Below are 14157 nucleotides of genomic sequence, written 5' to 3'. Positions count from 1 at the left end.
AAGCAGAATAAGCAGTGGCCTGCATGACACCCGGGATGCCCCTGCCTCTTGGCTGTTAGGCCTTTGGAAGAGATCCTCCAGGGAGTCTGTGGGTTGCCATGGAAACAAAGCTCTCCAAAGGAGAGCTTCGAGACAGCAATTGAGCTTAACTACAGCAAAACCAGCCTCTGCTACCAAGAGAGACCCCAATGCTTTTTGCCTGAGGAGGCCCGAGAGAGGATAACCAAGGAAACACAAATGGGGTTGGCAAATGCCTTATACATCCTGTACTGCTGTCCTAAGGGGATTTACTGACATGGAGTGCAGCCCAGGAATAAGAATAAGCCTCCTAGAGCGTGTCTGGCACCCCACAGGAAATGGCCATGCTTTGGCTGTCCAAAAGACCCCGAAGGGGAGCCCACTGCATCTGCCCCAGCCAGGTACAGCTGCAACAAACAGCCTCCACTCTGGAGAAAAATGATTCAGGGGAGGCTGTTAGTTGGGGGGGGGAAACCCTTTACCATCCTGCACTGGTAGCACATTTGCAGAACGTGGCCAGTATTAGAAATATCCTATTTAAAACAGGGAAGGCTACTGACTGTCAGCTGCTAAGCCACAGATCTTGTTAGAACAGTGGCTGCTTGGTTAAATATGTCAAAATACGAACACCCCTTGCTCTCCTGCACATAGCTTTATTCCTTTTTGCATGCAGTAAGTGAACAGACAAGCCTGGAAGTGCCACTTAACTATGATTTCCTTTTTAAACGCTTCAGGACAAGCCATAAAATCATGGTCTGAAGATGTTTTCTCCGACTCGGTAAAGGTTTCCATTAATAGGAGATTATAGCTGAAGGAAGAACTTCTTGGTTTGTTTTCTGCTCAAAAAGAGGTACAGAACAACGGATGCCGATATTCATTTGTATCTTGGACGCTGAGCAATTCTGGGGAACTGTGCAGCTGCTTTAAAGGCATGTAGATATGAGCACTAAGTGCCTTCTTGCATGTGTGTTCAGCACAATGCACAGCCCAAATATTTATAGAATAAGCAAGTTTGCTTGTTTTGACTGGGACATCCTGAACAAGTATGCTGAAGACTGCAGCATTAGCATTTCAAGTAGTTAGCCTTAGAACAATGTGAAGACAGGAATTTACGGTTCTTTTGTCAACAACTAGAGAAAGGGAAATTGGCCTTTCCTTTCTGATCACCAACAGGAAGATAGTCTGAAGCTGGGAGGAAGCTTCCCAAGTTTAGCCTCCCCTCCTTTCAAAAATCACCGAGTGACTGGGATCAATAACCAAATGCATGAATCACTTCCTTCCAGCATTTCCTCCTAGCTCTGTCCCAAGAGTTCAGGCCAAAAAACCTCCAGAACTACCTTCAATAGTATCGTTTTCACTAGCAGACAAAGCAAATTCAAGCCATTTCCCTCGGCTTGCATTATATACTCCAGACTCATCACACAGAGAATCCTGACATTTCCCATACCTGAGTGGGGTTCCCAGACCATTTCCAGAGCTGGCGGGCTGGCAGAAAAGCAGAGATCTTTGGCCGGTTTTCCACCGAGGGCAGCCGTTGCCGGCGGGAGAACTCTTTGGCTTTAGAGAAGCTCAGAGTTTCTTTGCGCCTGAGCTTGCTCTTGGCCCCAGCGCCAAAACACCTCTGCAAGGTGCTGCTCTTTGAGCGCAGGGCTTCGGACTGAGCCAGCAAGGCTGGAACTGGGTGTGTGAGACAGGTCTGCACGAGGAGCGTGGAGTCCTCATCATCAGAGCTGTATGAAGAGTCCTCGTTGTCGGATGAGCAGAGGCTAGAAGTGGAGCCAGAGCCGGAAGTGGAGGAAGTGGATGATCCAGAAGATGAAGAGGAGACCGAAAGCCGTGTCAGAAAGCGGGAGGGGACACTGCCGGCCAGATCATCCACCTCGTCTTCGTCCATGTCTGAATAAGAGCTGTGACAATCACTGTCACAGTGCAGCCCGTACTCAGTCTGACCAGTGTATTTGCGCAATGCCAGCCCCATAGGCAGAGTGCTCTTCTTCTCTTTGATCCCCAAGCCTGGGTGAACATAGCCGTGGCCAGACAGGGACCCAAAGTCCTTGTCGCTCATCAGTAAGGCTTTGCAGTTTTTGTTTTTGGGTGACGTCACTCCCTCATGATCCAGCTTGACAAGATACTCGCCACCAACTTTCCTACGACCGGCCTTGCCCAGCTCGGTGTCCAACCGTTCAACTTTCTTGGCACGCAAAAGCTTCTGAGCACAGGGCAGAATCAGGCCAGAGCTTCCAAAAGCAGAGTAGGAGTTGGCAATGCGGCTGAAAGAGTCAGAGCCAAAGCCATTACCAAATATGGGGGCAGCAACACTGTGCACAGGGAAGAGCACCTCTTTGGCCCGCAGCTTTTTACTGCTCCCGTTGAGCTGGAAGAGGTTTTGCCGCATGGCTGTGCCCTTGCTGGATGTCTTGCGCTTGTTCTGGCTCACAGCCGTCCAACTTAGCAGAGAGTTGCTACGACGACTCAAGAACTGGTCTCCAGGCTGGGCTTTTGAACTTGAATGCAGCATATCAGATTTACCTGCAGGGAAAGGACAGTGTTATAAAAGTACAGGTGGACGCTGTCACCTGTGCTATGGAACTGGTTCAAATCTGTATATGGCCTTTCCTAAACAGCTTCCTTCATTTCTTGTGGTTTGGAAGTAGAAAAACAGATTGCAGAAGGGGGAACCCAGAAATTCTTAGGTCTGATCCTCACTTTTTTCCTTTTCTCTCATGTCAAGCCCTTGATGTCCCTGACCTTTCAAATTCCATTTGAAACAAAAGATGTTGCATTTCTGGAGGAGGAGTGAGTGTGCATGTGTGTATATATATATGTGACACAGGGAGAGAGAGAGAGAGAGAGAAAGAGAGACAGACAGACAGACCTAGGTAGTAAAGTAACTATTTAAACCAAGAATTCTACATTCTACTGCAGATCATTCCAAATCCCTAGGATGTCTTGAATGGCCAACACAGGATGTATTACCTTCACTTTAAATGGATTTCATTTTCTCTTAATGATATGAGCAATTAGCTAAGTCTGACTGGTGCACCGGTATGTTATCAAATCTAGTACATGATCCCTGAATCCAGGCTAAAATTAGTGAAAATGTATAGAAAAGCAGCTGCTGAAGTAGCCATTATCAGAGGGCAAAGGAATGGTTTTGAAGAGTTATGAAAAGAGGTTGGTTCAAGACAGTTGTAATTTGAAGCAGGGAGATGCTAGTGAACGGTTTATAGGGACTTGCATAAATATTTTCCTTGTAATTGATTATTTTCTCTTAAATGTGATCTAGACCGTCTTTAGCTTTAACCTCCTTGTCTACGTTTTTTTTAGATATTTTCCCATCAAGTTCTTGTGGCCTACTGAACAGAATCTTAAACCTGAGAGCCACCTACGTGTGTATATTTTGTAATGCTGTAGGTTATTGTTTTCTATTTCACTGTTAAGAAACTTATGTTTTTGCTAATGTTCAATTTTGTTTATTTAGTAATATTGTAATTTAGGGCTGTGGTCTTGTCTTTTTTGTTTGTTTTAATCAATACAGAGTATTATACACATGCATACGTAATGGAATGTTGAATTTTGCCTGATAATTCATTTTTACATTATATTTTTCACTTCCCCTTTTTTAAAAAAATGAATGAGGATTTATTTTGAATCAGAGATGTATTCTTTGTCATCTCTGTAGGTTGGCAACTGAATATACAGTAGACATCTAAAAGACAAAACCCAAATTTAAAATAAATATAAAATTCAGTCTCTGCCCAGCCACAATTCTCGGTATAATCTTGAGCAAATCATATTCCAAACTGAATTTAAGTTCACAGCCTTCTGGCAGGATAAGATGGGATAACAAAACCCTTGGGGGAAAAATGCAAAAGAAACTGACTTACCAGTCTTTTCTTTGCTGATCATCTTTTTACTTGTGCTTGACTCAGAGACTTCACATCCCTCAGCACAAAGGCTTGGTGCTGATTCACTGGAATGGGGAACATCACTGGAAGACCTTCTGTTACGACGGCAGGAGGTGGAGACTAATAACGCAGGAGAAGGCTCTGTGCCTATGGAAGGATTAAGGTAGAAGTGTCATGGTCAGGTTCAGATGAAAGATCACTGTCTCCTCTCATTTAGATTTCACTTTCCTCTGACTTCTGCTTTTAAGCATCTGCTTCTCTCTTGCCTAGAGTATGATGCAACATTCTATGAGGCCACAAAAGATTAACGCTATAATAACTATATTGGTCAGTTATTAAGCTGCTCCTTGAGTTCTTCTGATGCACCAGATAAATACCAATATTGCTCTTGAAACTGCTCTTGAATCTCTTTGCCTCCCAAGCCTTCTACAGGTAGTCCTTGACTTACAACCATTCGTGTAGTGACTGTTTGAAGTTATGATGACACTTGATGACATGATTAGTTATTGCACTTACGACCATCGCAGTGTCCCTGCAATTATGTGATTGCGATCTGGATACCTGGCAGCCAGGTTCACATTTATAATGATTGCCTTGTCCTAGGATCATGTTATCATCTTTTGTGATCTTCCCACCTGGCTTCTGACAAGCAAAGTCAAGGAGGAAGCCAGCGGGGAAAGCCATAAGTTTGTTGTAGCAAAAAAAAATCATAAAACTTTGCGATCCCAGTTGTGGTTGTAGGTCAAGGACTACCTGTACTTTGCCGATATCCACATTAGATTTCCCCACCTGAGATAGGCAAGGTCCTTCCCACCCTACTGCACAGAACATTTTGTGCCCATAGAATGGCTCTTAGAATGTTAGGTAATATTTCAATTAATTTTTGAAGGCCCCCAGCAAAACAGTATCATCTGGAATCACTGGCAGATGGGTTCACGCGGGCTAGCATGGTAACTATAATTCTAGCATTAATCCATTCAAGCACACTTACACTGGATTTTGAAGTCGGGTGGCAACATGCGGATATTAGACAATGCAATGTGGCCAGTGTCTCCATCATCAAATTCTACCAATACTGACTCTGCGTCTTCCTCTTCATCACTTGAAGAGCCTGTGGACAGAAGCCATGTTACCTTTCAGGCCAGTTTCATTGTAGGCACAGAAGAAGCTCTGACTCCATGATCTGGTTGCCTACAGTATACTTTCGCTTACTCCCCATTATGAGGTCATTATTTACCAGCTTGCTCACCTCGAATGACATTGCCTGGGTAGAGGCAGCGAGACTTCTGGCTCCAATAAGCACAGACCCGTGTGCCAGGTGGAAGACTGTGACTTGACTGTGGCTGTACATCTAGAACCTGGAGAAAAACAAAGGGCATGATTGGCATATACAGTAGATCACCACCTTCTTAGACACTAGTTTATTTTATTTCATCGTGCAGTTATGGTTACAATTAAGCTTGAGCTTAACCAAGAAAAATTGCAGATTGCAATGGTTTTGTGCCTTCCTTTGGCATCTGCTCTTTTCTCATGGTCACCAAACAACTACTTTCACTTTTGCCTTTTCCCAAGATATCGAGTGTATCCTGTTTTTCTAGCAAGAAGGCTTCTTGTTCTTCAGACCTAATATTTTCCAGATATTTTATTGGGATAAATATTAATTAAGAGCATTTGATTTTTCTGTAACAGTATACAGTCTTGATTTTTATGTTTTATTTTGTGCAATGGGTTGATGTGCTCTGTGCAGGAACCTCTTGGCATCTGACTATATCTGACTGTAGAACTGTCTTCTGAAAGGCTACATCTAGGAAATGAGAGGCCTGCATGTCCCCCTATATTTATATGCACAGTATGATTCACAAATGAATACACAGAAGTGTCCATGAATATCCCGTCCTCCAGAAACTCTGGCACTGAAAAAACTGGATGTCCCAAAAGTGCTTTTTCAAAAGGCAACTGGACTTTTTGGGGGTTTTTTTTCTTTGAAAACATTTGCTTCTCGTCCAAAAAGTTTCAGTTCTGAGAAGTAAAATGTTTTCAAGGAAAAAAACAACGAAGAAAGTCCAGTTGCCTTTTGGAAAAGCACCTTTGGGACAACCATCACCTGGAGGAATGAGACTCTCCACAGACATTCAAGACGTTGCATGTAACTACAAATCACATAGGCCCCATGATTGTTCCCACCAGCTGTGAGGTGCTGGAGGATCAGTTCTTCTAGAAGACAGGTCAATTAGTGCAACTTGATTCATTCATCTAAGTATAGTTGTATTCTTCTCAGAATGTGTTATGTTTCACTTTGCCTAGTCCTGAAAATTCTGGTCCCAATTACAGTCATTAAATCAGGAGCAAGAAATACCTGGTGTAGCAAATCCATGCACACTTGCAAAAGAAAGCCACACTTTCTGCCCCCTATCCCTCAAGTAAGTTCTATAGGTATTACTCTTGGGAGTCCAGCTTCTCTCCCCCTGCCCATGCCCGCAGTCAGTCTGATTAATCACAGTGTCTAGTTTCCTGAGACTTACCGCCTCCTGCAACAGCTGCTCTTGGGAATAGATTCTCTGCCTATTCCCTCGCTCTCCCTCAATGACAATGCTGTAGCTGTGGAACAAATAAGTGACAAGCATTTATACAGGTGATGATCTGAAGAAATAGAGGAGAAGCTAGCTTGGTTAATTTTGATAGTTATTTAACGAGAAGCTCAATTCTTGGTTGGCAGGAGACAGGCTGTTGGTCCTCCCTTTTGAACTAGCACAGTACAATTGAAGTGCATGGTGCTATTTAGTTCCCAGATTAGTAAGAGCGTTAGTACGCAAGTGTTTAAAATTTAAGAAGAAAGAAATGTTACACCACTTACTCTCCAGATGTGCTGAATTGTAACTCCCACTTCCCACCCTATAGCTAAGAACACTAAACAATTTCGTATTTATTTACTCATGGTTTTTGCCCCAAGTTTCACAGAATTCAATAGGATTTACTTACAGGTAACCCCCTCCCCCCGGGTGTTGGAATATTTCCCATAAATCATACTTTAGATCAGAGGTCTCCAACCTTTCTCGGTTGGTGGGCCGGAGGGAAAGGGAGGGGTAAGCATATTATGCACGCATGCACGTGCACACAAATGGGGCAGTGCTAGCACCCGCGTGACACTCGCTAGCACCACCCTGGTTTTGCCCTGCAGTGCCCCGTTTTTGCCGCGCGGCACCCCGTTTTTGCTGCGTGGCACCATTTTTGTACCAGCAGTGGCGCTAGTGCGAGTGGGGGTGCACGCACTGGCCGGCCTGTTCTGCAGCCTGGAGACCAGCAGGCCACAGCCCGGTAGTGGGCTGCAGCCCACAGGTTGGGGTCTCCTGCTTTAGATCCAGCAAAATGCTTTGACTTCCATGCATACTGCTAAGCTTGTAAGCCACCCTGAGTCTTCGGAGAAGGGCGGGATATAAATGGAATTAAAATAAAATAAATAAATAAATAAATAAATACTAGTTTGTTTTGATGAAGAAAGGCAATACTGCTAAGCTTGTCAGCCGCCCTGAGTCTTCGGAGAAGGGCGGGATATAAATGGAATTAAAATAAAATAAAATAATAAATAAATAGTTTTCCCTAAGATCTTACAAGAAACTCATAAGGAAGAGGAATCAGGTTGCAAGTCTTGGGTTAATTACTGTAAGAAGAAAGTACCTGGATTTCTTGTGATCAGTTACCGCAATTCTCTATAAGCATTATAAAGATGTGGGATAATAAGGGATAGAAGAGAAGGTCTTGGAATGCAAAAAAAGGAAATGCCTATAGTTCTAAGTGACAGATGCACTATACCAGGGGTAGGCAACCTCGGCTCTTTTATGACTCATGGACTTCAACTCCCAGAATTCCTGAGCCAGCTTGGCTGGCTCAGGAATTCTGGGAGTTGAAGTCCATGAGTCATAGAAGAGCCGAGGTTGCCTACCCCTGCACTATACAGTATCAACAGCAATGGAGCCAATTGAGCTTGAAAAATCTCTCTACGGTATCCTTTGTCCATATTTATGCTTAGGAATCAGGTCCTTACATGTCAGGTGGCTGCAGACTCTTTACACTGCCAGCGTAGAGCAGACTGTCCTCTTTGGGGATAAGCACACGCAGTCCATCCTGAAGATCTTCTTTGAGGATGGTACAAGACTGGGCTGCAGCCATAAGACAAAGCATGAATCTATGGTTAATTCTCTTCCTGATTTGTTTATATTTGGAAACTTCAGGCAGAGGTCAAAGCTTGAAGAAGTCAAGCCTGAAGTAGGGACTACACGGCACCATCCAGGTTTGATCTGCACAACCCACTTCAATTTTCTGAGCTACCTTTATCTTGCCTTCAGAGTTCACTTTAGGAGCTATATCAGGGGTAGGCAACCTCGGCTCTTTTATGACTCATGGACTTCAACTCCCAGAATTCCTGAGTCAGCATAGCTGACTCAGCTCAACTCAACTCTGGGAGTTGAAGTCCATGAGTCATAAAAGAGCCGAGGTTGCCTACCCCTGAGCTATACAATCCCACCATATTCCATCTCTAATGCTTCTTCTCATCATTATCCTTATTTTTGTTCTTGACTACTGCACTAAATGGCTAATAGTAGTTCTTTCACCTGGACCATACTAGGCCTTGTTAATTGCTCCCCCCAAGGGTACTCTTTGGTCATGGTGTGTGCGGTGACTTACCAGAGGTCATATCTTCCTCCGTACCAGTGGGTGGCATCTCCTCCTCTTCAGAGAAGCTGCTATTGTCATCAAACTCAAAATGATCCTCAATGGCAAAACTTTCCATCAGCCGACTGACTGCCCGGCCTTTGCACTGCATAGCAAAGCAAAATATATTTCCCTGTTTTACAGAGGCATGCCTCTTATGCACAAGACTAAGGTTAAATTGGCTAGGCCAAGAATGGATTAAACAAAAGAGCCTGTTCTAGCCTCAATTCATTCTTAATCCACAGCATCACTCTGGCTTTTGACTGAAGGGCTTAGCTTGGAATAAAAGGAGCAGGACGCTATGCCAGCGATATTTTCACCTCGATTCTGCAGGGCCCCATACACATGTATATTCTTATCTGAAACCTTCTACAAATGGGCTACTGTTTTACACAGCCACAGCAACACACCAAATAAAGAACCCACTGGCAGAGGTTTTCAGGTAAGAGAATTGAAATCTCATGAGATTTCAGGGATGAAATTGCTAAAATTTCACAGACTATCTTAATGCCGCTTTTCAATTATTATTTTTTTTTAAAAATGGTTTGCACCCCTGCCAATGTACAATGGTGCCTGAAAAATGCCCTGACCGTCTGCTTGCCTCCTTTATTCTGGATAACAAAAGGTCAGCTGTATCTGACCTATCCAAGACCTGCACTACTGCAGGCATTTTCACATTTCCTACCTGTTTGCTGACCACCTTGTTCTTAACCTTAGACAGCTTCTTGCCCTTGCTGAGGATGGCCTTGGCATTGCGAGGAGAGAGGGTCAGTGCTCCATTTTTTCTCTGCCGAAAGAAAATGAGGATAAAATAATCAAATACAGCATGCAGTGGACAAATATTTAGCATACTGCAATGTAGCTAAGTTAACAGTTACAACTGGAAAAAGACCCTTTCCTCTTTCTTGGTGGCCCTTTATGATACCAGTTAAGTTCAGCCAAAAGAGGGTTCTGTTGAGGAAGGTCTGCTGTTACCCAATGTACCCTTTGACTCCCAAAACAGATCATCACGAATCCTTTTTCACTGAGGACCATATCCAGCCCCTTACTGCCCCAGCTTACTCTGAGGGCCGATTGCAGGACTTTGCTCTTGCGTGTGGCTTTCTTGAGGCGTTCACTGCTGAGTTTTCCTGCATCGTCACGATTTGCAAATGAGCGGGCCTGGCTGCTGGAGAAGAGTCCGTCACCGGTGCTTGATGTTCCAGGTCCACAGTGAAATTCCTTGGCTTTACTCTTTAGTTTTTTCTTGCTAGAATTCTCACAAGATCCCGCTCGGCATACTGGCACCTTTTCCAACCTCCCTAAGCCTGGCTTCACTGCCCGCCTCTTTATTTTCACTTGGCCTTCAGGACTGGGGATTCGACAGGGCCCTAGGTAGATCCAGAGATTATAGCAATGAAAAAATTAGGCAAAGCAGAACAGAACCTTAGCGCAGACATATCAAACACAAGGCCCGGGGGCCAGATCCGGCCCGTGAAGTGGTTTCATGTGGCCCGCGAAGCCATCCTGGAAACAGTGAGGGAACGGCCCCCACTGCCTTGGCCCTGGCCCAGAGACCCTCCTCCTGCCAGACACCCTCAGATCTGGCCATGCCCACCCAGTAGGCCATATGCACTTTAGCCACGCCCACCCAGTAAGCCACGCCCACCCAGGCCACACCCACCCAGCCCCCTGAGGGCAACCGCAATGCTGATGCAGCCCTCAATTAAATTGAGTTTGACACCCCTGCCTTAGTGCATAAGCCAGTGCTTCCCTTTGCTTATGCAAATTGCACTCCAGGCAAGTGTAATACAATTAAGCTGATTTTGGGTAGAACCTTATCAATTAGCAATTTGTGAGATTGGCCAATGCTATCTTTTTTTTTTAAGAATTGTGGCTCAGCATGTAATAGCAGAATCTGGTTTTTAAAGACTCCAAATGCCCCTTTAGCTTAAAAGAAGGAAGAGGTGTAACATAGAAACAGTTGGTTCCAGGAAGATCTTTCACTGCCATCTTACTGTGCATCCCCCCTCAAACATAAATCAAACAAAATGATATGATAGTAGGTAGAAGGGCTGGATATAATTTCAGCCATTTCTTCATGACGTTCATGAAGCTTCATTGCCCTTCCCTTCATCAACTTGGATAAATTCAGCAATTCACCAATAGAGCTTTCTTTCAATTCATTACCTAGCAAACCTTGCCTCTCCTTTTTCTTCTTTGCTTTCTGATTTGCCTCCATTTTCACCACAGAGGAAGGAGAAGGGCCAATTACAGGAGGGTTCACTGTTACATGGATGGGGGAGCTGTTGCCGCTCCTCAAGTTATCATCACCACCACCACCACCACCACCATCGTCACTTTGATAGTCTCTGTGGTGATTGTCATCTGTAAATGAGAAGAAGAGTCAAGACAAATTGAGGCAAGAGGAAAAAAGGGGCCACTTGAAGAAGAGAAGAGGATTCTGATACTTTGTTTCATTATAAACCACTTATTTCTATCATGAAAGTAAAACCAAGGCCGTCGCTGCATTCTTTCTAAGGTTAATATCTTAACACAGAGCTATCAAAAGGATTGAGGCTGTTCAAATCTATCTCTGCTGGTATAGTGTGACCCTCATATCAATGCACCACTTAGGACTCACTTGGTTATTGCTGCAAGGCCTGGCGTGTAAGGATTTGGTAAAATTGTATTGGTACGGTGAATAAAAATAGCAGAGTAAAGGTTATTAAAAAATATCCAGCCAACAATCCAAGAACTCTGAATATGTTTTGGCTGAGCTATTCCCTCCTTCGACGTCAGCCTCCCAATTGAACTGGCTATAAACCTGCCTTTCAATCCTGGCTTCTATATCCTGATTCTTGCCCCTTTGACAATGAGTCTTTGTTCTTTTGGCTTTGGGGAGTGGAAGCAGGATTTCTGTCTCAGCATTGCTTTCCTGATAAGATGCCCCAGGAGCTTCAGGGGAAGCCATAAGCCTGCAGTCAAACGAGAGCGGACATTGGCCCCATTAGAGGACATCATGTGCAGCTATTTTTAAATTCCAGAGTTTCCTCTGCTTGCCAGCAGGAAATATGCTATGTGGCAAGCTCCTCACCAGAGCTGAAGATAAGAGCTTTGTAGAAGGGTGGATTCGCCTAGGAATGGGCCTGGGAGAAGCTAATTGTACTTGCACTTCCTCAGTGGCACGGTGGAGAGATGAATACCTGGGAGGCCTGTTAAATGGTCTGGAGCTCAGAAAATATCCATTGGACACTAATCCCCTTTCTGCTATGCAGGTAAACATCAGGCCCAGGTCCTTTTTTTAGCAGCAACAGACAGAACATGCTCACAACTGCAGGGTTGCGAATAGCATTCTCTTGTTTCCCATTATCATCTTTCCTTCCCAGGTGCCAAGTGATCCTTCCCTTCAATCTGAATGTCCCAAAGGTGCTTTTCCAAAAGGCAGCTGGACTTGCTTGGTTTTCCTTCCTCCGCTTTCCATCCAAGAAGCTTCTCCAGTTCAAGTAGCTTCTTCTTCTTCTTCTTGGATGAGAAGTGAAACATTTTCAAGGAAAAAAACCCCCAAGAAAGCTAAGTTGCCTTCTTGGAAAAGCGCCTTTGAGTCAACCGTGATCTGGAGCACTGAGAATCTCCATAGACCTTCAGTCTGAGTCTGTACCTGCTTCAGCAATTCCCGTGCTAGGCTTGGCCTCGGAGGGAGAGAGATCCTGCTGTGGGTATTTGGGAGATGCCGCTTTGGAGCTCTTGGTTCGAGAAAGTTTCTTCTGGATACGGGTGCAAGGGATAGGCTCTTTCCGTCGGAAGGGACCAATGCTCGTGGGCAAGACTTTGCTTTTGACTTTCTGCTTGAGATGAGAGGCCTTGTGTACTACTGTGGAAGCCAACTTGCTCTGTGAACTGCTCTTCTTGCAACGAACTTTCTCCTGGGGAAAAAAAGGCAAAAAAGTAAAAGTGTTACTGCTGGTAAAAATAAAGGCACAGTATACTTATTGCCTGTTATTTCTCTCTTGCACAAGAAGGGAAGTCTATGTTAGAATCGGGAACTTGGAAAGAATCGAAAAACCTTATCACAAATAGTGAGGATACTAGATACTACCTCTAACTAATGGATAAAAATGGATACTTAATGCAACACACACACCCAAAATAAAAATGGCTAACTAATAGATAAAATGGATACTACCTATAACCGAATCTTGCTTAATGTTATCTCAATGAGATCCTGAAACTTATACCAACCGCTCTGTTGGTAAGAAAATTCTACCTTTATGGTCTTATTTGCAAGCACCTAGTTTCTATTTTGTTCGCTGACAAGTAATGTTGATCTTTTTTTTTCTTTTTAAGGTAATAAAATACTTGAAAACAATGACCAATGCTCCCTAAGCCTCGTGAAAAACTTAAGATGAAATGTTTTTTTTATACTTCTACTTAATTGGGCCATGCAAATTCTGAAGCAAGGTAAATAAGCATAACTCATCCTAGTAAACAGCAGGGGAGAGGTGTGCCATAAAATGTAAGGTGTAAAAGATGTGACTATTCCTCTCACATCTGCCGAAAGAGCATCTGCCCATCCAGTTTGGTTCATCTTAGGGCCCTAAATTCTCTCATAGCTGATGTGAATATCACCGTCTAATTGGTTTTAAAACCATGGAAAGAATAAGGCTGTCTTGATTTTCTAAAGGCAGCAAGTTATTTTGTCTCCAAATGCAATGTAGACAGAAAGGTAAAGATATTAAGGTTTACGCACCTGGGAACTTTTGATGCCGCTGTAAGTTGTTTCAGATATTTTCCGTTTTTTCTTCTTGGGCTCCCCCTCGGCCCTCAGCTCTGTACACAGTACGGATAAGCTAGTTTTTACAGACCTGTGAATGAAAAAGAATACACAAGTTGGATAAAGAAAGTTCATTTCAGATGAGCAATAGAGGAGCTTACAGGCCCAGGATCTAAGCATTTTTTAATAGAAACAGCCTCGAACAAACATACAGCATACCTGTAAAAAGACCTGATCTCTTTTAGTTCTATTTATTTAAACTTGTATATTTTAGGCTACTAGATCATTATTTACAGCCAACCATGGCAATCTGATAGATGTGTTATGGGTATACATTAGATATTTACTCACACATCTTCTGGACCCAGGTCTCATTGTTGTGGGGATCAGTATATCATGATTATTATTATGGTGATCTTTTACCTCCAACTAGATATATTTTCCCTTGTCTATGCATAGACTGATCATTCCTGAGATATCACTACACATAAAGAAACACTAACCTCCCTGACTATCAACATCCAAAGTCTAATGTTCATACAATAAAGCAGATCCAGACTACAAAATACAAATCCCCACAAGGTGGGATAACATGTTTTCAGCATAACAGTTCCTATATGCTATAAATCATGACTTTATTTTGTAACTAATCCATTCTCTCTTTCTACTCTGATGAACTTTACACATGGCTCGAATAGCCCTTCTTCAGAAATAATGTATGTATGTATGTATGTATGTATGTATGTATGTATGTATGTATGTATGATG

The 14157-nt window shown here is 43.5% G+C and overlaps 1 protein-coding gene across 1 annotated transcript in view; it reads right to left on the bottom strand.

Annotated features, from left to right (window-relative positions):
• BAHCC1 (BAH domain and coiled-coil containing 1) overlaps nt 1-14157 on the bottom strand; it is a 109813-nt gene that overhangs the window by 2745 nt on the left and 92911 nt on the right. Inside the window, exons 16-27 of the mRNA XM_081317299.1 lie at nt 13366-13480; nt 12277-12541; nt 10806-11003; nt 9699-10006; nt 9322-9423; nt 8610-8742; nt 7969-8083; nt 6449-6524; nt 5176-5284; nt 4918-5037; nt 3906-4073; nt 1466-2547 (exon numbers count right to left, since the gene is read on the bottom strand). Of these exons, the coding sequence (XP_081173425.1) occupies nt 1466-2547; nt 3906-4073; nt 4918-5037; nt 5176-5284; nt 6449-6524; nt 7969-8083; nt 8610-8742; nt 9322-9423; nt 9699-10006; nt 10806-11003; nt 12277-12541; nt 13366-13480 (2791 nt within the window). The remainder of the gene's footprint in view (nt 1-1465; nt 2548-3905; nt 4074-4917; nt 5038-5175; nt 5285-6448; nt 6525-7968; nt 8084-8609; nt 8743-9321; nt 9424-9698; nt 10007-10805; nt 11004-12276; nt 12542-13365; nt 13481-14157) is intronic.

Source organism: Vipera berus (assembly GCF_964194415.1).
Source record: "Vipera berus genome assembly, chromosome: 2".
In the NCBI taxonomy this organism is placed as follows: Eukaryota; Metazoa; Chordata; class Lepidosauria; order Squamata; family Viperidae; genus Vipera; species Vipera berus.
The sequence above is the reverse complement of the archived record's forward strand: the minus strand, read 5'-3'. Positions and strand labels throughout refer to the sequence as shown.